Source organism: Garra rufa, chromosome 8 (assembly GCF_049309525.1).
Source record: "Garra rufa chromosome 8, GarRuf1.0, whole genome shotgun sequence".
NCBI lineage: Eukaryota > Metazoa > Chordata > Actinopteri > Cypriniformes > Cyprinidae > Garra > Garra rufa.
Window position 1 is genome coordinate 24,644,804 of NC_133368.1, and position 27,966 is coordinate 24,672,769.

General features: G+C 37.8%; 1 protein-coding gene across 1 annotated transcript; it reads right to left on the bottom strand.

Annotated features, from left to right (window-relative positions):
* On the bottom strand, positions 1-27,966 carry LOC141341248 (uncharacterized). The gene is made up of 24 exons (XM_073846397.1): positions 26,612-27,966; positions 24,711-24,878; positions 23,286-23,423; positions 22,085-22,236; positions 21,331-21,434; positions 20,862-21,054; positions 12,421-12,552; positions 12,114-12,257; positions 11,648-11,786; positions 11,410-11,563; positions 11,145-11,281; positions 10,841-10,952; positions 9,735-9,798; positions 9,182-9,388; positions 8,899-9,044; positions 8,658-8,776; positions 7,693-7,817; positions 7,387-7,484; positions 6,525-6,661; positions 6,214-6,338; positions 5,909-6,054; positions 3,349-3,451; positions 3,020-3,156; positions 1-1,043 (listed from the first exon to the last, which is right to left on the bottom strand). Exons 1-24 carry the CDS (start codon positions 26,739-26,741, stop codon positions 926-928), a joined length of 3,228 nt encoding a protein of 1,075 aa, XP_073702498.1. The 5' UTR covers positions 26,742-27,966; the 3' UTR covers positions 1-925.

Sequence of the window (27,966 nt, forward strand, 5' to 3'; positions counted from 1 at the left end):
AAGGAGCAGAGTTTATTGAATAGTCTTAGTTGCATATGCTCAGACAAAAACAAATCCAACAGGTACTGTTATACCAAACTGATTCACAACATCCCATAAACCTTGAGTTTCCATAAACATTTCCCCCGTATCTCTTATATATTAACACATAGAGCACTTGAAAGGAATAATAGAATAAAAAACAATAATATAAATGACTAATCAATAAATGAATCAATGAAATGAATATATAAATGGCTATAATGATCATTATAAATGGTTATATGATTTAATTGGAATAATGAAATGATTAAATGATAAATGATTATAAATGAATGAATGAAAAATACATTAATTTGTGAAATTTAACATCAACGCTTCCCCTCATAAACATACCAGTTTAATGAAGTATTGTAAACAGAACCAACAATATGCAGTAACCTATTGAATCCTGTTTCCACCACAGAAAGAAAAATGTAAAAACTTTTTATTTCTCATCCGCGACCAGCTATTTTTAGCTGTACAAAACATCTTATTTTGCTGCTTGATATTGCAAATTGGTGTGTCTTACCATATTATTTCAATGTATTGTATTAAATATAAACACACTGATTTGTAGAGCAAACAGTTTTGCTGTTTACTGCACGTTGTTATTCTTCTCGTTATTTCCCTATAGCGGATAATGAACTGGAAGTCTCACCCATAGGCTTATTTATATGTTGAAGAATAAGGTGGATAACTTTACAATGTATACAGGAATCAATTATTGTAAAAAATAAATGACACACAAAATCATCAGATTAACAATGTATAGAGGAATTTTGTCATTTCTACACATAATTTAAAAAACTATGCCCCAAAATCAGAGAGAATGAATATGATAGATAAAGAGTATTCTGTGATTTAAAATGCAGATGAATCACTTCCAAAATAGTGTCTTCTTCATTTAGACATCAGTTTCCTCTATCTGGGATGTACGATACTCCACAACAGACCTTTTTATGTTCTTATCTTGAATAAGATCTGTGCAACTAAGCGCCTTTCCTGCTGGATCATGCTTGTGTCTGCAACAATAAAATACGATTCTGTTAGATCATCTTCCTACCACATACTCAAAATAGAAGACAATAAAGCAAGAATTTAATTCGATGATCACCACAGATAAATCAGACCCACTATTTGATCAATAAAGCCAGCATCCTTTTTAATAGCATTTTATTACCATAAAATGTGACTATGACAGTATTGTGGATTTTGGAAAATCATGGGCCATTGTCCAGTAAGGAACACTGTTACTGTTGTCTATCATCACAACCTATCTAAAGAGCACTTTGAGATACAGTGGTAAAATAAATTATTTGATCCCTTACTGATTTTGTCCGTTTGCCCACTGGCAAAGAAATTACCAATCTATAATTTTAATGGTAGGTTTATTTGAACAGAACAACAACTTAAAAAATCCAGAAAACATTTTAAAAAAAAAGTTATAAATTGATTTGCATTTTAATGAGTGAAATAAGTATTTGACCCCTTCGCAAAACATGACTTAGTACTTTACTTGGCAATCACAGAGGTAAGATGTTTCTTGTAGTTGGCCACCAGGTTTGCACACATCTCAGGAAGGATTTTGTCCCACTCCTCTTTGCAGATCCTCTCCAAGTCATTAAGGTTTTGAGGCTGATGTTTGGCAACTCAAACCTTCAGCTCCCTCCACAGGTTTTCTATGGGATTAAGGTCTGGAGACTGGCCAGGCTACTCCAGGACCTTAATTTGCTTCTTCTTGAGCCATTCCTTTGTTGCCTTGGCCATGTGTAATGCTGGAATACCCATCCACGACCCATTTTCAATGAGGGAAGGAGTTCTCACACAAGATTTGACAGTACATGACCCCATCCATCATCCCTTTGATGCGGTGCAGATATCCTGTTCCCTTAGCAGAAAAACACCCCTAAAGCATAATGTTTTCACCTCCATGTTTGACAGTGGGGGTGGTGTTCTTGGGGTCATAATCAGCATTCCTCCTCCTCCAAATACGGTGAGTTGAGTTGATGCCAAAAAACTCGATTTTGGTCTCATCTGACCACAACACTTTCTCCCAGTTCTCCTCTGAATCATTCAGATGTTTATTGGCAAACTTCAGACGGGGCTGTACATGTGCTTTCTTGAGCAGGGAGACCTTACGGGCGCTGCAGGATTTCAGTCCTTCACGGTGTAGTGTGTTAGCAATTGTTCTCTTGGTGACTATGGTCCCAGCTGCCTTGAGATTATTGACAAGATCCTCCTTTGTAGTTCTGGGCTGATTCCTCACCGTTCTCATGATCATTGAAACTCCACAAGATGAGATCTTGCATGGAGCCCCAGACCGAGGGAGATTGACAGTTATTTTGTGTTTCTTAATTTGCGAATAATCGCACCAACTGTTGTCACCTTCTCACCAAGCTGCTTGGTGATGGTCTTGTAGCCCATTCAAGTCTTGTGTAGGTCAACAGTCTTGTTCCAGACATCCTTGGACAGATCTTCGGTCTTGTTCATGGTGGAGAGTTGGAAATCTGATTGGAATCTGATTGATTGATTGATTGCTTCTGTGTCTTTTATACTCCCTTTAAAAGAGTAATCTCAGCTTGTTAACTGTATAAAACACATTTGGGAGCCAGAGATCTTGCTGATTGCAAATCAACTTTTTTGAAATGCGTTTTTCTGAATTTTTTATTTTTGTTGTTGTTGTTGTTGTTGTTGTTGTTGTTGTTAATCGGTCTCTCACTGTTAAAATAAACCTACCAATAAAATTATAGACTGATCATTTCTTTGTCAGTGGGCAAACGTACAAAATCATCAGGGGGTAAAATAATTATTTTCCCCACTGTATCATCACCATTCAAAAGTAAAACTCCACATGAACAGCAAAAAACACAAGACACAGAACACAATGCCTCTCTGACCATACAAAAATACTGACCATATGGAAACCACTTTTATGAATAAATACCAGTGTAATGCAAATGTACTTTCTCAGAGACTAATTCACTTAATTAAAACTTACATCTTAAGATGTTCCTCAATGGCTCTTCGCTCATACACATATCCACCTTTGGCCTTGACTGGATCAATAAACATCTTCTTTGACAAGGGACATTTCAGATGAGGAGGCACTTCATCATTGATCTCTCCTATATATTGCTGAGAAACAGTTTGAAACACAAAAATAATAGCAAACAAAAATCAATGGTGTAGTGTAATGTAATGTAATGCAATTTTGTAACCATTGTCATAGAATCATATTCTAAATAAAATATTTAAAATAGAAATTAATTAATGACCAAAAGCTCTGGGCTTCATATGTTGGCAATAATAAAGTGAAAAAGATTTTACCTTTTCAATGGATTCAATAGACTGACATGCATTAGTTGCAGTGTAATCTTTAGCTGCTTGATCGTAGATTTCTTTGTTAGTATGGAATTCCTCTGCCAATACACTAAACACATAAAAAATGAACAATTTCATACATGTACAGTTCAATGCAAAATAATGTCATAAATAATTTAATAATGCAATAAATAATGTCTCAGCTTATACTATGTTTATAGCAGATTTGTGAAGGGTATTAAACTAAATAAAACTTAGTTTTAATTTGGTAATGTGAAACCTCCTGTTATGGTACGTGCTGGACTGACGAGAGACGAGGTAAACAATAAACATTAATATTTAATATAATCTTCAGATAAGCAGGCTGGAACACTCAGGAACAGGCAAGAGAATCCACACACGAATACAACGTTTAACGACCGACAGGGAACTGAAAACAGAGACTGACTTATAAAGCAAACTGATTGATTACACACAGGTGAAACAGATGACGGTGACGAGGACTAAACCAAATGATAACAAAATGACAGGGGGAAGACAAATGTGAAAAACCAATGACAAGACAGACAGAACTGTGACATTACGCCCCCCTCCGGAAAGGCGCGTCCTCGCGCCGTAGAAAGAACAAACAAAAATGAACAAGAGGGGCAAGAAAACAAAATAGAGTCACTGGAGGAGGCTTCGGCGGAGGACGCGATGCCAGGAGGGGGACCAAAACAAAAGTCCAGGTGGCAGAACAGACAGTCCAAGGGGGCGACGACGGAGGGAGGAGCCAGGGAGGAGACAGGAGGAATCCAGGGCAGGAGGAACAGACCCAGACCACAGCCATGATGACGGCCCACTGTGGAGCCGACGGAGGGAGGAACCATGGTGGACGAAGGCGTGCCGACTCCATGGGGCCGACCGACAGAGGCGGAGCAGATGGAGAAGGAGCCCGAGGCGGAGACGGAGAGCCGATGATCCGGGGTGACGCCGAGGATCCGGAGGGCCAAGGTGGAACAGGCTCTGGCGGCGGAGGCGGAGTCCCGGAGATCCGCGGCGGAGCCGGAGCGACAGAGGATGGAGGCTGTGCCCGCAGGAAGGAGGAGTCCCAAGGAGCCGGTGGGACGGCGCGACGAGGCACAGCTGGAGGAGCAGAGTCCTGAGGAGCCGATGGGGTGACGACTGACCAGGGCGGAGCAGGAAAGACGATGGAGCCCGGTGGAGCTGGTGGATCGACGGGCGACGGTGAAGAGGAGGGCGTCGAGAGCCGTGGTGGAACCGCGGGGTCGAAGGGCCGAGGCGGAGTCCTGGACTCGGAGGCTGGAGGCGGAGCTGAGGGATCCTCCAGCCGAGACGCCGATGGAAGCTGGCAGTCCCGCGGCGAGCCCACTGCACAGGTGGTGGGCTGAGGGTGAGCTGGGGGACTGACTGCTGACCTGGGAGACTTTGGGCAGCTGGGCGGAACCAGCGGGGACTCAGGACGGCTGGGCGGAACCAGCGGGGACTCAGGACGGCTGGGCGGAACCAGCGGGGACCAGGCAGATTCAGACAGACGAGGGCGGGTGGGAGGGAAGTCTATGCAGGTCAGTGGCTCAGAGAAAAAGTCTATTAAGTCACATGAGTTATCTTGGGCAAGATCCGAGAAGAAGTCTATTAAATCCCCAGAATTGGGTCCAAGCTCACCCTCAGCGGTGGTGCAGTGGGCAGGGCTCTCTGTAGCCCTCTCTTGCTCCACGTCATACTCCACCGTCGCGGATGTTGCAGTCGGCTCTCGCACCTGGTCTGATGGGTCCGGCTCTGGCTCTGTCGCTCTCGGCTCTGGCTCCCCATCGTCGGTGGGCTCGGGCTGTAACTCCGCATGTCGGGGTGATGATTGGCTGGGTTCTGGGTCCTGAGTGGGGCTGACGTCCTCCTCGACGACGCCGACAGTCCAGGAAGATTGGCAGGACGCCAACACCCACTCGATGTAGTCCGGCAGGCTCTCTTGAGGACCCTCCCCGGATAGCAGCGCCTTGGTGGTGGAATTCAGTCCTAGGTGGTAGTAGATACATAGGCTGCTATCCGGGAAGTGGGAATGTTCTGCCAGGAAGATGAACTCACGTGTGTGGTCCTCAAGAGAGCGTTCCTCCTGCCTCAGGAGGATGAGACGAACAGTAGGGTCCATAATGAATCAAACAAAAATAAACAAAACACTGAGGGAAAATAAACGGGAAAATAAACGCAGGGGAAAGTGCCGGGTAAACTGTTTCGGTCGGTCGTTCCTGTTATGGTACGTGCTGGACTGACGAGAGACGAGGTAAACAATAAACATTAATATTTAATATAATCTTCAGATAAGCAGGCTGGAACACTCAGGAACAGGCAAGAGAATCCACAACCGAATACAACGTTTAACGACCGACAGGGAACTGAAAACAGAGACTGACTTATAAAGCAAACTGATTGATTACACACAGGTGAAACAGATGACGGTGACGAGGACTAAACCAAATGATAACAAAATGACAGGGGGAAGACAAATGGGAAAAACCAATGACAAGACAGACAGAACTGTGACACCACCAGAGGAAGAATAAGATGTTACCTGTCTAGTGGATCATCTGCCTCTGGGAGTATCAGAAGTCCATAAACAGCATCCAAGATCTCTCTCATAGTAACATCAGCTGAGTAGTTTCGATCAAAAATGTTGTGGCAAATCCTTCCCACACTGTTGATATTACAATGGTAAATCTATACTGCAGTTAAGGATTTTTACAGTGTACAAAATGATAAAGAAATACTTCTGCTAGGGTGTTTCTATAGGGTGTTCCTTTCTCTGCTCTAAATATTAATCAAAAACAGAAATCAGTTTCTGAAAATTACTGTGACACTACCAGAGCTAAAGGATACAGGTGTGTAGAACCGAACAACAGGTGGTTTCACTGGATAATCACGACCAAACTGACAATACAGCTCAAAGGTTCCATTCTCATAGGGGGTTTCAGGAGGTCCTTTCATGACAATCCTCCAAAAAGCTGAAATTTGAATGCAAGCAAGCGAGTTTAGTTTAAAATTGTATATTTTTTTTTATCAAATTATTGACAAATACTGATAAACAGATTAGGAATTATTAATACACTTAATGCATAAAAACAGCAGGAGAAATAGCATGAACATCTTATTTTGACCATCAACATAAAAGCAGATTTAATCATGCTTACTGAAGTCAGTTTCTGAGGGATACACAGAACAGTATGGATGGGGATCACAGTGAAGACTCTTCAGTTCTTCTAAGATCCGTGTATCTTTCTCCATGAAGCGGCCTGACTTGGATTCCCTTATCTTCTTTTTTAGTACACTAATGAAGAAATTATTAGGTAGAATACTTTTCAATTCACATTTACTAGAATTAATTTAAGAAGTGATAACAAAATCATCAGACCAGTCATGATAGAAGTTATTTGAACTAAATTTGAATTAAATTACTCTAGAAACCTGCACCTGTGACCACATTACATTGGTATAGAGTGGTGAAATGGGATAATTTAAGATTAATTTGCCATGGGTTCCCTCAGTTATACACTATGCATTTATTCTATACTAAGTATACTTTTTCTTTCAGACTTTCAGAATGACTAAGACTCTGTTTCTATTACTAGCAAAACACTACTCCTTGGTTTGTGTGTATTTGTAGTTGTTGTGTTTCTCTTGTGCTTTGTCAGGTGTTCTTAGTGGTTTTGTGAAGATGGTTCCTGTTACCTGTGCTCTCTGTGTTTCTTTATTTTGGCTTTTGTGTTGTTTTATTCAGTAAAACCTTATGTAAATAGATCTACTTTTCATCTGCCATTGTTTCAGCTCCAGCCTTATTACATTTGCGGCCTTATGCATATGGCCAGTTGTTCAGTCGGATATTAGGTCTAATCACTCCTAATATTTTCACATGAAGCAGAGTAAAGACTTGGACCCAGAAACAATATTAAATACATAATGACTTAACATATTGCACTCCGGTTTGTGTCATATTTAAATAATTAAATAATGTCCATTTCAGACTAAGTGAACTTTGAATTGTTCACTCAGTACCTCTCTGTCCTGGCCACTTTCTCAGTGATTTGAGGAGGAAGCTTCCTTTCTGGTTTTTCATCATAGCCGTGGGTAGCAAAATGTTTGGTCAAGTCTTCCTATTGAAAACAAATTGAAAAAAAAAAACAGCAGATATTTGCAGAATTCCTTGATTCTTTGACAGATTTAAATGTATACTGAGGCTATATATGCTATATATAAAGAGAGAGAGACTTTCATCTATAAATGAAATAGTAGAAATAGTAATATCAATACCTGTAATTTTCTGTTAACCGTAAGTAACAGGCACTGACATTTACTTCATACCTCTGTTTTTATGGAAGATGCAGGTTCCCTTGTTCTCTCTGCCCTTAGCTCCATGGACAAGACAGTTTCCATCTCCAAAAGTTTAAGGGCAGCCTTTGCATTTTCAGGCTTAAAACAATATCCACCTAAAGCCAATTGAGAGAGCCACCATGATCTGTCAAATACTTTTAACTTATTTAGTACTTATTTAAGCACTTTCAAATAATTCAGTCAGTGAAATGGATGTCATCAGCAAGTGCACATCCCTTCAATTTAACTCCAACCTGGCTAGTGGAGGTCAATAACAACTAAAAAGAGCATATATTAGCATTCACATTTATCTCAAGGACAGTTGCTTGACTGGAACCAGCATTTCAAACCTTTGCTTACTGGCACTACATTTTGTTTGTGTGTGTGTGTGTGTGTGTGTGTGTGTGTGTGTGTGTGTGTGTGTACCTGGTATTCATCACGTTGTGGTGAATCCACAAGGATAGGAATACCAGTAGATTTTGACCTTGTGGGGACATCTCTCAGGTCCCCATGAGGAAACAGGCTTATAAATCATGCACAATGAGTTTTTTTGAGGAAGTAAAAGTGTGCACAATCTCCTGTGAGGGCTAGGTTTAGGTATATGGTAGGTGTAGGGCGATAGAAAGTACGGTTTGTACAGTATAAAAACCATTACGCCTATGGAATGTCCCCATAAAACATGTAAACCCAACGTGTGTGTGTGTGTGTGTGTGTGTGTGTGTGTGTGTGTGTGTGTGTGTGTGTGTGTGTGTGTGTGTGTGTGTGTGTGTGTGTGTGTCTGTGTGTGTGTATATTCATTTGTTTATTTAAGCCATTCATGTGAGCTGTAAATGCCATGAGACTAATTACTCGGAAATCATAACACATCCCCACATACGGACAATGATTTCATATGTTAATGTTAATTTTCTGCCTTAAAAAATGAGTAGAAAAGGGAAAAATATGAATGCACAAACCTGTTACATAGCTGATTCCACGTAAAACAGTGTTTTCTGCCTTGCCAACAAGTACAGCATCAACCACAATATTTTTGTTTAGCAGTTCGCTGGCAACAGCGACTGGATTATTTTTGGATCTGAAGATAGACAATAAAAGTTATCCATAGTCATTTTATTGTGCGTAGTAACATTTTAAGACTGTAATGTGATAATCAATTAATTAATCGAAATAGTATAGGAATACACATAAGACACACACCTGTAATCGTTGCCATCTGTCAAACACAAGATGCGACATCTGCAAGCTGGAAACCTTGTCTTGACATTGTCAAGCTCCAAAATACCAAGAACAAGTGCATCATATAACCTAGTGCACCCTGATGCTTCAATAGCACGCACTTGCTCCTATTTTTGCATGTAAAAAATAACATGCAATACATTATCAAATGAAAACTGAGTATACAGTTAGCATTTATCCTTACTGCTAAATGCTTAGTAGTTCTTATTTTCTTTAATTGTAATAATAATCAGGACAAAAATACCTTGAAAGTTTCCAAATTTTCTGTGAATTTCAGAAGAGTTTTCACTTTGTTGTTAAACGTCACAAGGCAGATGACATGTTCAAAATCATATGCCATACTTCGGTTTGAAAAGCTGTCAAAGATTTCCTTGACAGCATCAATGCGCTTCATTTGAGAGGCAGTGTCGTAGCATTCTCCCTTCATTGAAGAACTTGAATCGAAGAGCACCTGATAAAAGCATTAATTCATTTTGCATGAGCTTGTAAATGATTATAATTTTATGCAGCTATAGAGTTTCTTAGAGGAAATGAAATGACTCAAAACTTCACCCTTATAAGTGAACATACAAAATTATGATTTCATATCTGTTAAATAAGTCTATTTCTCTGGATTTGTGAAGTTTCCTTTCAAATTTATGTCAAAGGATTTTAAACATTTCAGCACAGTGTACATTGTGGTCATCTGGTGATCAAATGAAATAGTACAAACCAAACTGCAGTATCACATTTCAGACATCTAAAAGTGTAATGAACATTACATCAAAGTAAAATCTTCTCTAGATTACAATACCTACCACAATTGCCTCTTTGGGGGTTTTGCTGGTTTTGAAGGTGTTGTCAGTTCTGGTATCATTGAGCCTGAGTGGGTAAAATTGGACAAGAAAGTTATTTAAATAATTTGTACTGTTAACCAACCATATAAATATTTAAAGAGCTGCTAGGACATCAGTACGTGAAAGTCTAATTTATCATGGGTTTCCTCTTAATGTTTCTTAATTTAAATAATTTTCAGTTTTTTAAAGTAATGTGTGATGTGTGTAATTTTATGTTGTGCTGTTAATGTGTGATGGTGCTGTCAAGTATAAATGTGGACATATTTGTGTCACTAGTGTCAAAGACAAATTTCTGCTCTGTGACCAGCAGAACTAAACTAAATAACTGTTAAAATGTGTCATCACATTCTGTGAAAATGGTACATTATGAAATGAATGTCAAAGGGAAAATTGCACCTAGTGCATTGTTTTTGGCACTGAGTGTCTAGCCATTACAAAGTTTAGGGGTTTGAAGAGTGTTATTTTTAATGTAAAATTTTACACGGTTCCTCTTTAATTTATTGGATTCACTCTTGACCCCCATCACTCTCACAGACATGAATGGTAAATTCACAAGCGATCATTTTCAAGTGAAAGGTTTATATTTGACTAAGCAGATTCTGCCACAAAATTTTATTACACAATTTCACTCTCACAATTATTAAAGGTTATTATATCAGTTTGTATGGAACAGAACAGGGTGGGGATCAAGGATCTGCATTAAGAGGAGTATGATAGGCAGAGACTTTTACCTGTCAGCTTTAGAATACATGTCTTTTTTTAAAACAATTTCAGTTAAATTATGCCAGTTCTTCGCCCCTAATTTTGTAATTGTTGTGTAAATGCATGAAAATGCAAGTAGCAGTGAACAGTCATTAAAGTGAACAGATTAGGGTTTGGTAAAATGCTTCATTGTTGCCTCTTAATCTCACCACATTGTAAATTTGCATCAGCAAGCAACCTATTTGTTTGGGAAATAAAATCTGTCTCTGTAATCTTTTTAAAAATGAGTTACATGTAAGTGGTGTGGAAAAAACTCCTATGACTCCTATGACTCCTAAACTCCTATGAGCTACAGACATACTTACATTTTAGCCAGCTCATTTACATTTTTTGTGGTCTCTTTTCCAGCCAGACAGTCATAAACCTTTATATCTTGTGGGAGTGCTTTGTCTTTGCTCAAGTAAACACCTAGATTATCTATATGGATAAATAATATTGGATCAGAATGAATTTCTATATTAAATTGCTTTATACACTACCAGTCAAAAGTTTGGACACACTTTCCCATCAAAGAGAATGGGGGAAGTGTGTCTCACTGTCTTGACCTTTGACAGTTCATTTAACAGTTCATTTAACTAACTTTCAACATTCAAAACATAAAAATTGGACCTTCACTGAGATACACCAGCAGAGGACCCTCAATTCCCATATTTGCCAGTTGCAGGGGTGGTGTGACAATCAAGTGACTGTACTGTTTGACATCCTCATACATGTCTGAAAATGTTTTCTTTTGTTCTATCTGAAAACTATAAAAAATATATTTTGTATGCAAATGTTTTTTACATATCCAATATCATATTATTATATAATTATATACATAATTTTATATATAATAATTTTTGTATTTACATATAGATTTCTAAATATGACTTACTTGCAACCTTGTGTGGTGCAGTTATGAGAGATCCACAATGGAAAACTATCAAATGATGCCGGAAGACTAAGCAAAATTTTCTCGATATCTGTAGCTCTTTGAATCGATGACTCCAGCAGATTCACCTCATCACAATTTGGAATTTTTACACCATCTAATGTAAAAGCTTTATCATAGTAGTATGTTTGTGGTGATAAATTGATAAGTGTATAACAAACATCTCAGTTCCAGCTTTTACCTGTGATTTTTTCCAGGACGTATGACCTATCAAAAACTTCTGATATCCCTGGTACTCTCACTGGCTCAGACAGCCGCTGGCCAGTAGGATAAGCCTTCAAGGAAATTTTAGCATAGTTCTCCAGATCGTTATTCTCATTCTGGTAGAATGGAGAAAAATGGAGCTAAGTTTTCAATCAGCAAGTTTGGTAAATATAATTTTTAGTGACTGCTGCCATTACTGCAAAATCTAGTAACATTAAACCTAGTACAGACCAAGACTGTATATCTTTAGTGATTAAGCATTTTGTACAATAGTATTAATATGGATTACTATATATATATATATATGTATGTATATATATATATATATATATATATATATATATGTATATATATATATATATATATATATGTATATAGTTCCTTAACAGCTTCTGATCTGATTAATGAAGTGCTGTGTCAGGGGAAAAAAATGGCAAACATACCTGTCCCTGAGCAATCAAGTAAGCCCAGCAGATATTTGCATATTCAAAAACATCACTGTCTTCAACTATCTTTGGGCCTGATCTTTCACCGAGACCTGGTAACAACTCTCGGAAAAGAAAGTAGAGACCCTCGACAACAGCAATCTGAAATTAAAATATAGTGTTGTTATATTTAACATTTGGACTTAAAATATTCATTGCAATATTATTTATTAAATATTAATTTTATAACAATGTTTGAAATATATAAATAGCTCTTAAAACTCAACCCCATTCTGCATGCTTTATATTACAATATATTGCCTACCTTTTGGGTTCTAGTTACATGCAAGTTCCCACAGATCATTTGGAATAAACTTTGAGCCAAGGCATTGCATCCACTTAGTTTGCGAATACATGCAACCACTTTCTTAAATTCTTCTCCACAGTGTCTAAGTTTCTGAAGAATAGGACAACAAACGAAAAATCTTACTGATAGTTGCACTGAAAAATAAAGCAATATGTAAAGTAGAAAGTTTAGCACTGCTGGTCTAAAACTGGTGTCACAAAATAGCTGGATACTATCGGCTTGTTTACTTAATAACGTGTTGTGCATTGATTGGACCCACTATTCTAAGCAGATCTGAGCCCCAGCATTTTATCATCTTATTGTGAATGTCACCAATGCCATCAAAACTCACCCAATGACTATTTACTATGTTAACCATTAGATGGCGCAAGAGAGAGTGATTTGAGTGTCTTTTCTCAAGAATGGTACTCCTCTAGTTATGCTTGGAGACTTCAACATCCACCTACAGTCGTGGCCAAAAGTTTTGAGAATTACATAAATATTGGAAATTGGAAAAGTTGCTGCTTAAGTTTTTATAATAGCAATTTGCATATACTCCAGAATGTTATGAAGAGTGATCAGATGAATGGCATAGTCCTTCTTTGCCATGAAAATTAACTTAATCCCGAAAAAACTTTCCACTGCATTTCATTGCTGTCATTAAAGGACCTGCTGAGATCATTTCAGTAATCGTCTTGTTAACTCAGGTGAGAATGTTGACGAAAACAAGGCTGGAGATCATTATGTCAGGCTGATTGGGTTAGAATGGCAGACTTGACATGTTAAAAGGAGGGTGATGCTTGAAATCATTGTTCTTCCATTGTTAACCATGGTGACCTGCAAAGAAACGCGTGCAGCCATCATTGCGTTGCATAAAAATGGCTTCACAGGCAAGGATATTGTGGCTACTAAGATTGCACCTAAATCAACAATTTATAGGATCATCAAGAACTTCAAGGAAAGAGGTTCAATTTTTGTTAAGAAGGCTTCAGGGCGTCCAAGAAAGTCCAGCAAGCGCCAGGATCGTCTCCTAAAGAGGATTCAGCTGCGGGATCGGAGTGACACCAGTGCAGAGCCTGCTCAGGGATATCAGCAGGCAGGTGTGAGCGCATCTGCACTTGTTTGGGGCATCTGGAAAAAGGCTTGTCCGGAGAAAAAAAGGTGAGCGCTACCATCAGTCCTGTGTCATGCCAACAGTAAAGCATCCTGAGACCATTCATGTGTGGGGTTGCTTCTCATCCAAGGGAGTGGGCTCACTCACAATTTTGCCCAAAAACACAGCCATGAATAAAGAATGGTACCAAAACACCCTCCAACAGCAACTTCTTCCAACAATCCAACAACAGTTTGGTGAAGAACAATGCATTTTCCAGCACGATGGAGCACTGTGCCATAAGGCAAAAGTGATAACTAAGTGGCTCGGGGACCAAAACGTTGAAATTTTGGGTCCATGGCCTGGAAACTCCCCAGATCTTAATCCCATTGAGAACTTGTGGTCAATCCTCAAGAGGCGGGTGGACAAACAAAAACCCACTAATTCTGACAAACTCCAAGAAGTGATTATGAAAGAATGGGTTGCTATCAGTCAGGATTTGGCCCAGAAGTTGATTGAGAGCATGCCCAGTCGAATTGCAGAGGTCCTGAAAAAGAAGGGCCAACACTGCAAATACTGACTCTTTGCATAAATGTCATGTAATTGTCGATAAAAGCCTTTGAAATGTATGGAGTGCTTGTAATTATATTTCACTACATCACAGAAACAACTGAAACAAAGATCTAAAAGCAGTTTAACAGCAAACTTTGTGAAAACTAATATTTGTGTCATTCTCAAAACTTTTGGCCACGACTGTAGATAAACCTCAGGCTCTTTTGATCTCAAGTGAGTGTTAACTATGGCTACTCACAAATCAGGCAACCAACTGGACCTTTTTTACACACGACACTGCTCCACTGATCATGTGCAGGTTTACCCCACTGCACACCTCAGATCACTTCCTCCTCACTCTTAACTTCAACATGAGGCAGAAGTCTTTAAACATATCTTTTCCAATCATCCTACTTGTCCACTTGATCCTATTCCATCTCCTTTCCTTTAAGACATTTCTCCTACAGTTGTACCTGCACTCACTCACATAATTAACACATCCCTTCACACTGGTGTTTTTCCTTTAGCATTTAAACAGGCTTGCATAATCCCAGTACTTAAGAAACCCACTCTTAACTTAGCTCTTTTATTGAATTACAGACCGGTATCCCTTTTTCCTTTCATTGCAAAAACACTTGAGTTGTGTTTAGCCAAGTCTCTTCCTTTTTCACACAAAAAACAGCAACCAGTCTGGTTTAAGAAGTGAACATTCAATCAAGACTGCCTTGCTCTCGGTTGTTAAAGCCCTAAGACTGGCAAGAGCGGCTTCCGAATCTGCTATACTTATCTTGCTGGATCTGTCCACTGGTATTGACACGGTTAACCACCAGATCTTTACGGTGACCGAGAGAGCTCAACGCGCTGCAACTTAAGAAAACACATGCAAACAGAAAAAAACAACAAATAAAAAAAAACATCTTCATCAGTTTGACAACACAGGCGCTGCAAATCCTTGCAACACAAACACAAATACGGAAACGCTGCAAACACACACACAAAAAAAAACAAAAAAAAAAACGCTGCAAACACAAAAAAGCGCTGCAAATAGCACGGAGCACAACGGAAATGTTTCAGGGGGACCTCAAAAATTGACGAACCCATCTGGGATCTGATTATTTGTTCAGTGGCTGTTGGTCAGAGCAGAGGTGTTGTCGGTGAATTAAAAGGTGATAGTTTATCTAGTGATGTGATGTTTGACACCGAAGCTTGTATCAAAAAAACGAAACTTCTCACAGTGAAGCACTGTACCGGAGCTTGATTCGTTTTGCCATAACCACATGACCTGTGACGTCCGAAGCTTCGTTTTCGCACACAACCACGTGACTGCTTCATATTCTGATTCAAATAACACAAAGCCCTTTCACAGGTTTCACGTGTCATTCCCTTTTTGTTAAGAATTAATCATAATACGAATAAATATGTACATGTGTAGTTTTGTGCATGTTCATTTTGCAGTTATCCTTGCTTCACAAGCACTTCTAATTAATAATAATATTAGTCAACAGTATTCTTAATTTACTTTGAACATATATGCCTACATGAACCATGCTTATACTTTTATTACGTATAATTTTATATAAAAAAAGTTTATTTACAGATTAATTCTACGGTGACGCATTGCTGCCACACACATATTTTTTTTCCCACTCAGCTATGTCGTTATAAGAGATCTTTTCTCGTAATAACGAGAACTTTTCTGGTTAAAACGACATCTTTTCTCGTAAAAACGAGATGTTATGTCGTTAAAACGACATCTTTTCTCGTAAAAACAACATAATTATCTCGTTAATGCTGCCTTCATGTGAAATGGGAAAGATGATGCTTTCCACTTGTGAAGTGGAAATTACCAGTGTGTCGTGTTCAGGTGCTTTTGTTGTCGTAGTGAAGAGAAACATGGCGGACTCGCAATTTGTCCTCACATGCTACTTTGGTAAAACAGACCAAATAAAATAACATGAGAAAATTGCCTCCTTCAGAACACTGTACCGCACAGCACCCTACTGGAGGCGAGCCACGACGAGCTAGCATCTTTTCTTAACGGTATATTTAAAGACAACACTACGTTTAAATAGCGACGTTATTAAAATCCTTTATGCCACAAACTAACCAACTTAACAGCAGAGAACTTTTAACATAATGCAATTGCAATGCTTATCATTCAGTATAGTTTCGTTGCTGTCCGCCATGTTGAAAGGTCAAAGTTTATCCCATCTCGGCAGCTCGGGTATCATAAAAAATTTCGAGCTTTCCAGTGGAAATTACAATGTGAGTGGGTGTTCATGTGCAATTTCGATGTCGGATTTTGGTATTTACCATAATTACGATAGCACATGAAGGCAGCATAAAACAACATCTTTTCTCGTAAAAACGACATAATTATCTCGTTAAAACGACTTAATTTTCTTGTTAAAACAACATCTTTTTCTCATAATAACGACATATTATGTCATAAAAACGATCTGATGTTCCTGTTACAGATGATATGATTATATTATGTGAGCGAGCTAAGCGTTTGTCCGCGCTGCCTTCGCCACAGTCCTGACCTAAAGGAGGATGCACGCTGCTGAAGTTATATAGAAATACACTGTTTTAATCATTTTAATGTAATGTTTTCAATTGTAGCGTCATGTTTATTAGGATTAATCTCCAATCTGTCTACAATAACTCAGCCTACTGTCTGTCCCATCATGCATAATAAATGTTTGTCTGATATACCGCTCTGCAAATTAGTCACAATAACGTTTCTTTGCAAGTCTCATATTAGCGCAACACTGCATTAATTGGGTCAGCGGTGACAGCGCGATAACATACAGAGGAAAGAAATATAAAAGTCTGCTTTATTTTTCTGTATTTCCACAATAACAACAAAACGTTACAAATTGCTTTTGTAAAAATACAGGGTGCGCTGTCGCACCTTATGTATAGGCAGCTTGAAAAATCAACTTCAAAAAAAAACAAAAACTAAATTGTATTTATTCAGTTCGTATATATACAACAAGATGTAGTGTACAGTCTTTCCCAAGTGAGTTCATTATCTGTAGCCTACCATTGTGCTTACACATAACCCAGAACAACCACCCGATGGACGGCTTGATTCTGAAGATATAATTTCACATGTAGGATATATATACATACACATATATATATATATATATATATATATATATATATATATATATAAAATCAACGGTTTGCCGTGCATTAAAGGATTTTAAATGCACAACGTGGAGGCTAATAACTGTCCGACGTGAAGCGGAGGGTGGTTGCCTCCGCGAAGTGCATTTTAAATCCTTCAGAACAAAATCATCATCATCATACCTGCCAGCCAATCAGAATCCAGTATCCAGACATTCCATGGAATAAAGCCTAATAATCGGCTTGGAATGTTATTTGGATAACTTAAATTTGATTTACAGCAAATCGAAATACGATCAGAAGGAAATAATAGAGAAATGACAAGCGGTTTGATTGTTATGATGATGATGATGATTTTGTTCTGTTTGAAAATTTTAAAAATTAACTAACCTATAATTAATCTAGCTTATATTCGTTTTTCCGTTTCTCAAACAAAACGAAATAATAACAAGCTATTATTATAATGATTATTATTATTGGGCCTATTATTAAATTGTTTTATTGTAAAATCTATTTATTTATTTCTGCTCGTATTTCGATTTGCTGTTAAATCAGTCAAAAGTCGATTTTTCAGAATTAATAGTTTTGATCATCTTAAATGAGATTTTATAAAAAAAATAATAATACGCCTAACAATAATAATAATAAATAATAATAACAACAACAACAACAATAAGAGTAGCCTATTATTATTATTTCGCTTTGTTTGAGGAGAAGAAAAACGAAAATTATAGCTTGATTTTTCGTATTTTTGTTCGTGGGTAAAACAAATGAGCTTATTGCTTGAATATTTGTTTATGCCTGGGTGGCCTTGATACTTTGTCTGATATATATATATATATATATATATATATATATATATATTTTTTTTTTATATATATATATAGCCTACATGTGAAATTATATCTTCAGATATATATATGTTCTGGGTTATGTGTAAGCACAATGGTCGGCTACAGATAATGAACTCACATGGGAAAGACTGTACACTATATCTTGTTGGATTTATCCGAATTGAATAAATAGAATTTTTTTTTTTGTTTGTTTTTTGAAGTAGATTTTTCAAGCTGCCTATACATAAGGTGCAAGTAATTCAAGTAAAATGACACTTTTTTTTATTATTATTCTGATGGCTTCGTAGCACAAATTGATGTATTTGATGAAACTGTCCAAAATCACTTTGAGATCTGGGACGCGAAAGCAACTTTTTCCACCTTTGACCACAAGATGTCATTAGTGTGCAACGTGTTGAAAAGCTTTGAGTAATGAACCTTTTTACCATACAGTTGAGGGGAACAGCCACTGAACAAATAATCAGATCCCAGATGGGTTCGTCACTTTTTGAGGTCCCCTGAAACATTTCCGTTGTGCTCCGTGCTATTTGCAGCGCTTTTTTTGTGTTTGCAGCTTTTTTTGTGTGTTTGTAGCGTTTACGTATTTGTGTTTGCGTTGCGAAGATTTGCAGCGCCTGTGTTGTCAAACTGATGAAGATGTTTTTTTTTTTAATTTGTTGTCGTTTTTATCTGTTTGCATGTGTTTTCTTAAGTTGCAGCGTGTTGAGCTCTCTCGGCCACCTTAGATCTTCCTGTCAACCCTATTGGCAAAGGGCATCTCAGAAACTGTACTCCAATGGTTTGAGTCTTACCTCTCAAATAGGTCCTTCAAGGTATCTTGGAGGGGTAAGGTGTCCAAGTTGCAACATTTTGCTACTGGGGTGCCTCAGGGCTCAGTTCTCGGACCACTTCTCTTCTCTGTCTACATTACTAGGTCACTAGGTTCTGTCATTCAAATACATGACTTTTCATGTCAATTCTATACTGATAATACTAATACACTTGACTCTACCTCTCATTCCATCCTGACGATCCAATGATAGTTGCTTGCATCTCAGCATGGCTAAAAGATATTTCTTGCTGGATGAAGGACCATCACCTTCAACTCAACCTTGCCAAGACAGAACTGCTTGTGCTTTCAACAAACCTATCCAAATTCATTCACCATCCAGCTCGGAGCATCAACCATAACTCCTTCAAAGACAGCCAGAAACCTTGGAGTTGTGATTGATGATCAGCTGAAATTCTTAGACCACATTGCTAAAACTGCCCGGTCCTGCAGATTTGCTTTAACATCAGGAATATCAAGCCCTTCTTTCGGAACATGCTACACAGCTCCTTGTTCAAGCTCTTGTTTTGTCCAGGCTGAACTATTGCGATGCTCTCTTGGCAGGTCTTCTATCAAACCTCTACAATTAATCCATCATGTGACTGCAAGATTGGTCTTTAATGAGCCAAATATGCATTTCATACCTCTGTTCATCAGTTTGCACTGGCAACCAATAGCTGTTTGCATAAAATTCAAGGCATTGATGTTTGCCTACAAACCCACCACTGGCTCTTCACCCCTTTACCTAAATTCACTACCTCACCTGAGCCAGTTCACCACATGGCCGCCACTACAGAGTCTTGTCCCATCATGACCACCATTCCAGGGCCTCTGCACAAGATGCCCACCAGTTCAGAGCCTCTTCCCAAGATCTGCCAAGGTCTCCTGCAGCATCAGCTCCAACCTGGTGGTTGTCTGCTCCACCGTTGCTATCTTTGGAGCCGTCTGTTCCACTGTGGTGATCTCAGGACATGTCTGCTCAGCTGTGGTGGTCTCCTGCTTCACCATGGTGGTCTCCAGCTCCACCTGGTGGTCTTCTATTCTGCCATGGTGCTCTTCAGCACTGCCTGCTTCACCCTGGCTCCCTGCTCCGCTGGCCTTGGCTCAGTCCCCAGGTCCTCCTTCCTTACATGGACCTGGACCTCCATCCCTCCCCCATTCTGCCTCAACTCTAACTCCCTCCTGGACTTTAATCTATGCTTGTTTAGGAGCATCTGGAAGCCACTGGACTTTTTGTTTGTAGTTCCCTCATGTTTCCCTGCTGCTCTGCTTCCTTGCCAAGGACACTAACTTGACCACACCCTGTTTCAGTGTGTTCAGGACTGTTTCAGTCCTTGTTTGTCAGTCATTGTTGGATGTATTATACTATGTCTGTGTTTCCTGTTTTCCTGTGTTTTGTCAGATGTAGATGCCTTATGAGCCTTCTTCATTGTTAGACTCTAACACTTGCATTCTCTTTTCATTTCCATTCTTTTGACTTTTTATTTTAATTTAAAATGGAGCCTGTAACAATAGCGTTCCCTGTTCTTTTTCTATTACTATTTTTTTTTAATTAAAAAAAAACTTGCTACATGTAGCACATTAGGCTAACCAAGACTTGTCAAAGCACTTACATATTATTGCTCTTTTGTTGGTTTTGATTGCTTCTATTGTCCTCATTTGTAAGTCCCTTTGGATAAAAGTGTCCGCTTAATGATGCTTAAAGTGTTTCCCTATAGAACAGTGGCTCTCAATCCTGGTCCACCCCGCTCTGCGCATTTTGCATGTCTCCCTTATTTAACATACCTGATTGAGATCATCAGCTCGTTAGTTCAGCTCATGGATCTCTCTCTTAATGAGCGGGTGATCTCCATCAGGTGTGTTAAATAAGTGAGACATGCAAAATGTGCAGAGCAGGGGTCTGCACTGCTATAGGAGACCCAGGTTCTAGACCAGCAAGCATCAAACAATGAAAAACAGAAATTATATTTTAACATACAATGGCATACAGCGTTGACAGAAAAACACTTAGGCCTTTCGGGGTTTGCATCACTGAGGGTCTGAAATCTTTTTGGAAGAAAAATTGTGAACTAGGTTTCTCACTATCAAGAGATGACAGAAAGAACTGTAGAACTGAATCCTCAGTGATTCCAAGTTTACTTAGTTTGTCAACATGATTATACTCTTCACTTCTGTGTAAAGAAAAACATAATAAAAATGTACTTATGTTGTCTTGGAAAACACTGTACTTTAAAACAATATAATAAATAATGAGTGAAAACATAATTAGAATGAATTACATTATCTATGTATCTATATACTGTATGCACACACACACACACACACACACACACACACACACACACACACACACACACACACACACACACACACACACACACACACACACACACACACACACACACACACACATAATCATAATCATAATCATGCTATGTTTCAATGACCTGATTTGAATAATTGGTGCTGGTATACCACTTTCCACAGAAAGCCGAAGTTTCACATCTCTCAATGTATCATTTTCAAAGTCAACTTTGATTTCAAAGTCTCCCTATTGAACAAGAAAAAACAAAGAAGTCTGATGTTGATAGAGGAGAGTAGTACGGGATTTTGGCAACACAGGATAATTTGTAACACTGTTAGTTTGATACATTGTTAACTCATTTGCAAATGAGTCACAAGGATGAAATTACTTTCATACACAAGCAGCACCATCCTTCTCAGGTCTGTACAAATATAAAGGACTTTGATATTATTTTTTAGCAAGTTAATGCATATTAAATGACAGAAATGGATAAATAGATTCTTCTGTTTAACCCTCTGGTGCTGTTTGCATGGCGGTCAAAAATGACCCCTTTTTCAATTAAATAAATGTACTATATTTTAAATTTGTATATTATATTATATATTATTATTTTATGGTACTGAATTAGTTTTATGGAATGGTTATGATCCATTTATTAACTGTTAACCATTTTTTGAGCATAGACCTGAAAATGAAAATTTCCAGCTTAATCTAAATCTTTAATTTAGTCAATAATGACAGAAAATGACAGGGTTAAATTTGTTATATTACACTGCTAAACAAAAATGGATTTTATTACATTTGATACTAGCAATATTACCTTCTAAATGTGAAACTAATCTATTTTTTTATCAGTAGACTTAATTAGATATTAAAGTATCATACATTAGTAGTACCTGTAACATTATGTGACAACGGACAACACCTGATCCTTCATTTGTGATGTCAGCCTGCCCTTGTGTCTGTTTTAATGCTGGCAAATTTTCACTCGGTGTAAATATGGCATACAGTTCACTCCCATTAGCAATATGTCTGTCATTCAAAGACCCTTTTAAAATAAAGATACAAACCATGCAGATACATTTACTTAGTGAAAACATGCAAGTAAGGCATAAAGTGGCAAAAATAAGCTTGTGAACACTTTGATCTGGTTTTCTTCTCTGATTACTAATTAAAGGTGGTCTGATCTTATATGGACAAGCACAATCTGTCTAAATATTTTTTTTCACATTTGTATTGAATATTATACATTATGTAATCATCCACAGTACAGTGGAGAAAGTAAGTGAACCTATGAATTTAGTCATTTGAATTAATCAATCAGTAGCAGTAACCCTTCAATTTAGAGCTGCTCTCATAACATTTTCCTGTAAAATGGCTTGCTACACCTTTGAAATCATTGTTCCTTCAATGATTGCAAAGTTTTCAGGAACTGAGGCAGGAAAACAGCACTAAACCATTATGCTCAATCCACCTTAACAGTTAAGTTGAGTTTTTCATGTTGGTATGAAGTGCTTCTTTTTACTTCTAAACAAAGCATTGCACATTTCTGGCAAAAAAGTTGAACTTTTGTTGTGAAACCTCCAGATGGTCAATCAACTTCACCTTTTTAAAACAGCAGTGGTTTCTTATGCGCTGTCCTTTCATACACACCTAATTTTGTTCAGTGCTTTTTTGATAGTGGACACATGAACAGTTTGTTTTTATATAACTGGAGATCCTTGGGTTCTTTCTCCATTCTTTCTCACCTTTCTACATTTGTAGATTTATGAACACATGACTCTACAATTCTTTAGCAATTATTTTGGTTCAGAGAGGTTCAGTTACTTTTTCTAGCTTGCCCTGCAATGATAACAATGGTTTATATGTCAAAAGTATTGTCATATTTTGTTTGTCAATAATTGTGACTAATAATTTCATTAGTGATCAATACAAAAATCCAGATATTTTCGAATGATTCACAAACATTTTTTGCCACTATATTCTGAAATACCATATGCTGGAATTAAAATAGCTGGAAACTACATTTGAACGAAATGTTTCTGGATTTCAAAAAACAACAATGTTTTAATATGATAAAAACATTGGAATACTTACATGTGTTGAAAAAGGGGTCATCGGTCAAAGGCATACCATCAGCAGTGTAAAGGCATACAGACATGTTTCTGTCAACCTTGTTTTCATGGCAGATTCGCAGCATCAGATCCTCCACTGTACTTTGTGAGGAATCTAGACCTGTACAATCATAATGGGACAAAAGTTTTCAAAATGGATAGATCTGGCCAGTGAATTTGATTGGCTAAACTGAATTTGAAGCCATGTAAAATACTATAAATATGTAACTGTAATACCATTACATTAATAAATTACTTCTTGTTGCTTGTGTTTATTTTATGAAAACTTACAAGATATATGTGCTGTGGTAACCATTTTATAAATGCTTAATGCTTTAAGCTTTGTGAAGCCATGATTTTAGATCAGCTAACGGAGGCTACCAAACTCTGGAATAGCCTTCCTGATAACGTTCAGGGTTCAGACACACTCTCTATGTTTAAATCCAGATTAAAGATGCATCTCTTTAGCCAAGCATTGACATAATGTATCTCATAACCTTGTACTTCAGTTACATCTGATCAAATGCACATTAACATTCTTTAGCTTGGGCTGAACACATCATTTTTGCTTGGTTGGAACAGCAGCTATGCTAATTATTTCTCTGTTTGTTTCTCTGTTTCTGCCACATGGATTAACATCCCATTACTGTTAATTGTCACGGCCAGTGCCGGATTGACGAGGCGAAAGTCAAAGTCAAATAACGAATACTTTTAATCTTGATTTCCAAGGAAGAGACAGGGGATTTCCACACACACTGAACACATTTGACATCAAAAATGACCGACCAAGGACTGAACTCAAAGACTGACTATTAAAGGCAAACTAAATCAAGCTACACAGGTGAAAACGATAATGACTTAACAAGGACTAATCACAGGACTAAACCAAATCATACAAACTGACAGGGGGAGACAGAAGGAGAAACCAAATCTCAACAGTGCAAACACAAGGCAAAAGACAGGAAACATAAGGAGACATGTGACATTAATAGTGTTCATAGTCTGTTTGATTATGTTATTACTGATTTTACCATACATCTATGCCATATGTACATCAACGTGACACAACTAGTAAGCTACTAAATATATGTTGTAGACACTTTACAACGATTTGCATCATGAAAAGTGCTATACAAATAAACTTGAACTGAATTAAATGGAATTGATCGCCTAATCAGTACTTCATTATGCAGAATGAGGTGTGTCTGTGTTGAAATTCAACAGACACCGGATTGGAATGGCTGCCATAAATGAGGAGATGCTGATGTAGAAAAACTGGAGCTTTTTCCAGAGCTGTATTTGCATCTCACATTGACATCTCTCAGTGGCCTTATTATTGTGGTTGCATAACTGTCTGTAAGCATGAAACATTTGTACTGTTTAAAAAGTGTGTACTATAAAGATTTACCTGTGATCTTTTGTATCCCAGGACATTTTGGAAATCGGTAGGATATATGGAATGAATTAAGTGACTTTGTTACAGGCATTCCTTGTGTCTCTGGATTCGGTGGACTGACAATCCTTTTTAAGTGAACAATCATTTTGTCATACCGGTTTCTCTCTGCTTGTGAAAAATCTTTTAACAGAATAAAAAGAACATCACTATTAGTATTTAATATGCAGGTTAAGATGCCAGTTGCTACTGTAAGTTGGACCTTCCCATTTAGCTAACTGTCTATAAATCCCTCTGTAATTCTCCTTGACATAAATACTACTTTGCGCAATACTGCAAGAAAGATTCATGTTGTTCACTTTTTGAAAAAAAAAGGAATAGAATAGTGCATTTTTAAATAATTGTTTTAACCCTTTATTTGTAATTATTCCATTTTTTACCTTGATAAAATCAAATTGTTACATTTACCCCAGATGGTTCAACATACCCATTGACATGGCCGCAATATACACCTAATATGCCATTGGTGCTATGATAAAATGGTCTTTGTTGCATTAAGCATTATGATGTATGGTATCAAAATAATAGATATTAGCAGAACAGATTTTGGTCCCACTTTAGGTGGCCTTAAATATGTACTTTTAACATTTATCATTTGATACAATGCACTTATTGTGTACATACAAGTTTTTACATTTTACTTATTTAAAAAAATACCTGCATGTAATTGCATCTGTAATTTACTTTCTGTAATTACATTTATAATTACACTGTTGACCTACAGTGAGGGAAAAAATTATTTGGTCCCCTCCTGATTTTGCATGTTTGCCAGTCTATAATTTTAATAATAGGTTTTTTGAACAGTGAGAGACAGAATAACAACAAAAGAATCCAGAAAAACACATTTCAAAAAAATTATAAATTGATTTGCCATAAAATTAATTAAAGTATTTGATCTCTTCACAAAACATGACTTAGTACTTGGTGGTAAAAACCCTTGTTGGCAATCACAGAGGTCAGATGTTTCTTGTAGTTGGCCACCAGGGTTGCACACATCTCAGGAGGGATTTTGTCCAACTCCTCTTTGCAGATCCTCTCCAAGTCATTAATGCTGCAGGACTGACGTTTGGAAACTCGAACCTTCAGCTCCCTCTACAGATTTTCTATGGGGTTAAAGTCTGGAGACTGGCTGGGCCACTCCAGGACCTTATTGCAATTATTCTTGAGCCACTCCTTTTTGCCTTGGCTGTGTGTTTTAGGTCATTGTCATGCTGGAATACCCATCCACGGCCCATTTTCAATGCCCTGGCCGAGGGAAGGTTCTCACCCAAGATTTAACGGTACATTGCCCCGCCCGTCGTCCCTTTGATGCGGTGCAGTTGTCCTGTCCCCTTAGCAGAAAAACACCCCCAAAGCATAATGTTTCCACCTCCATGTTTGACAGTGGGGATGGTGTTCTTGGGATCATAGGCATCATTCCTCCTTCTCCAAACACAGCGAGTTAAGTTGATGCCAAAGAGCTCCATTTTGGTCCCATCTGACCACAACACTTTTACCCAGTTCTCTGAATCATCATCAGCAACTTTTTTGTAATGTGTTTCTGGATTTTTTTTTGTTGTTATTCTGTCTCTCACTGGTAAAATAAACCTACCATTAAAATTATAGACTGATAATTTCTTTGTCAGTGGGCAAATAATTTTTTTCCTCACCGTATCCCTTACACCTTAACTCACCCTTAGACCTAACCTTACCTGTATCATACCTCAATAGCAGCAAAAGTGATTTTCTATATAATATTAACACAATAAGTACATTGTACCTATTTTTTAATGTAGGTACATAGTTAAGGCCACCAAATATAAAGTGGGACCCAGATTTTAATAAGCCAAACAAAAACTTAAGAATAAAACTCATACTCATGTCTTTTAAGGTCTTATCATTGACGCTGTCAAAAAAATCCAGTTCTTCCTCAATCCCAAGATCAATGAATTTTTTGTAGTACTTGTCCAATCTGAACTTCTTAAGTAATTGGAATATTTTTTCCATCTGAAAAACACAAAATATAAAAAAAAATCAGTATTTATAATTACAAAATATCAAAAACATTCACAACTTTTTGTGAAAAGGATAGGCTAAATAAGCAGTTTTCATAAGAATTATTATGTAATGTCATAGCCAGTGGTGTAGTGGAGGGTATACGCAGGTATACGGTGTATACCCACTTCTTTATCAGGCTGCTTTGTCATTCAGTAGTGTCCTGCATTAACCAAAATCATGACAGTCCACCACATCCAGTCAAATGTGAATAAATGTAAATATTCGCTGTAATGTAAATATAAACACCCAATAAATACAGTGATGATGCAGTTAGGACCGTGGCGCCGACTTGCTTTGAAATATATTTGATGATTGCGCCTGATGTGCTTGTGTCCGCTCCGTCTCCCGCACCCCAGTAATTTGAATTAGTACATAATAACGAAAACAATACCTTACAAAAAGAAGCAAGTTTTTACAATCAGAAATTTCTTAAATCAGTGAACCCCTGTAAACTTCACAGTCCAAGGATCCAGTAAACGAATGTGTTCAAATAGTAAGTTTACAGGTCCTATTATGCTTTTTCACTTTTTGAATTTTAGCCAGTGTGTGGTGTGTATGTTTGGGTATAAAAAACATCTACAAAGTTACAAAACTCAAAGTCCACTCCAAAGGGACATATTTCGTTTAAAATTTCAAGAACTACAACGAATGGCTCATTTGGACAGCGTTTGTTTTCCGTTTGCTATGAGGTCACAACGTAAATCCTGCCTACGGAAATTTGAATCGTAGACGGGGTGCCAGATTCGCTTAACTTTAGCGATGTAGCATGGACAGTAGGACCAATACTACTGTAGCATATTATGTACTCACCCTCTATGCATCCTAGGTGTATATAACTTCCTTCTTTCAGACGAATGCAATCGTAGTTATATTAAAAATAATCCTGGCTTTAGAACTGAATGGCATAGATGAGTGTTTCTCTCCATCAGTCCAAAACAAGTCGATCCATAATAAAAAGTGCCTCACATGTAATAAACCCCAGCTAAGCTGTTCGCAGTGGGACTGCTAACCAATCACAATACATTTGTTTTTTCAGAAGGTGGAACCCGGAACTAATCGAGCCATTTGTGCTAGCCTGGGGAGAAAGCCTTAGTAATAATGTAATTTATGTGAAAAATTATGCGTTTTTTCAAACCACCAAGCATGAGAGCATGTTCTAGTGCACCCCCAAAAC

What these genes read in the sequence shown, in the direction of transcription:
- LOC141341248 (XM_073846397.1), bottom strand. Translation starts at nt 26,741, where the DNA reads ATGGAAAAAATATTCCAATTACTTAAGAAGTTCAGATTGGACAAGTAC. An exon ending in GTTGTCACATAATGTTACAG is followed by an intron (nt 21,435 to 22,084) that starts GTACTACTAATG and finishes CTTGTTCAATAG; the next exon opens with GGAGACTTTGAAATCAAAGT. An exon ending in TCCCTCAGAAACTGACTTCA is followed by an intron (nt 6,339 to 6,524) that starts GTAAGCATGATT and finishes TTCAAATTTCAG; the next exon opens with CTTTTTGGAGGATTGTCATG.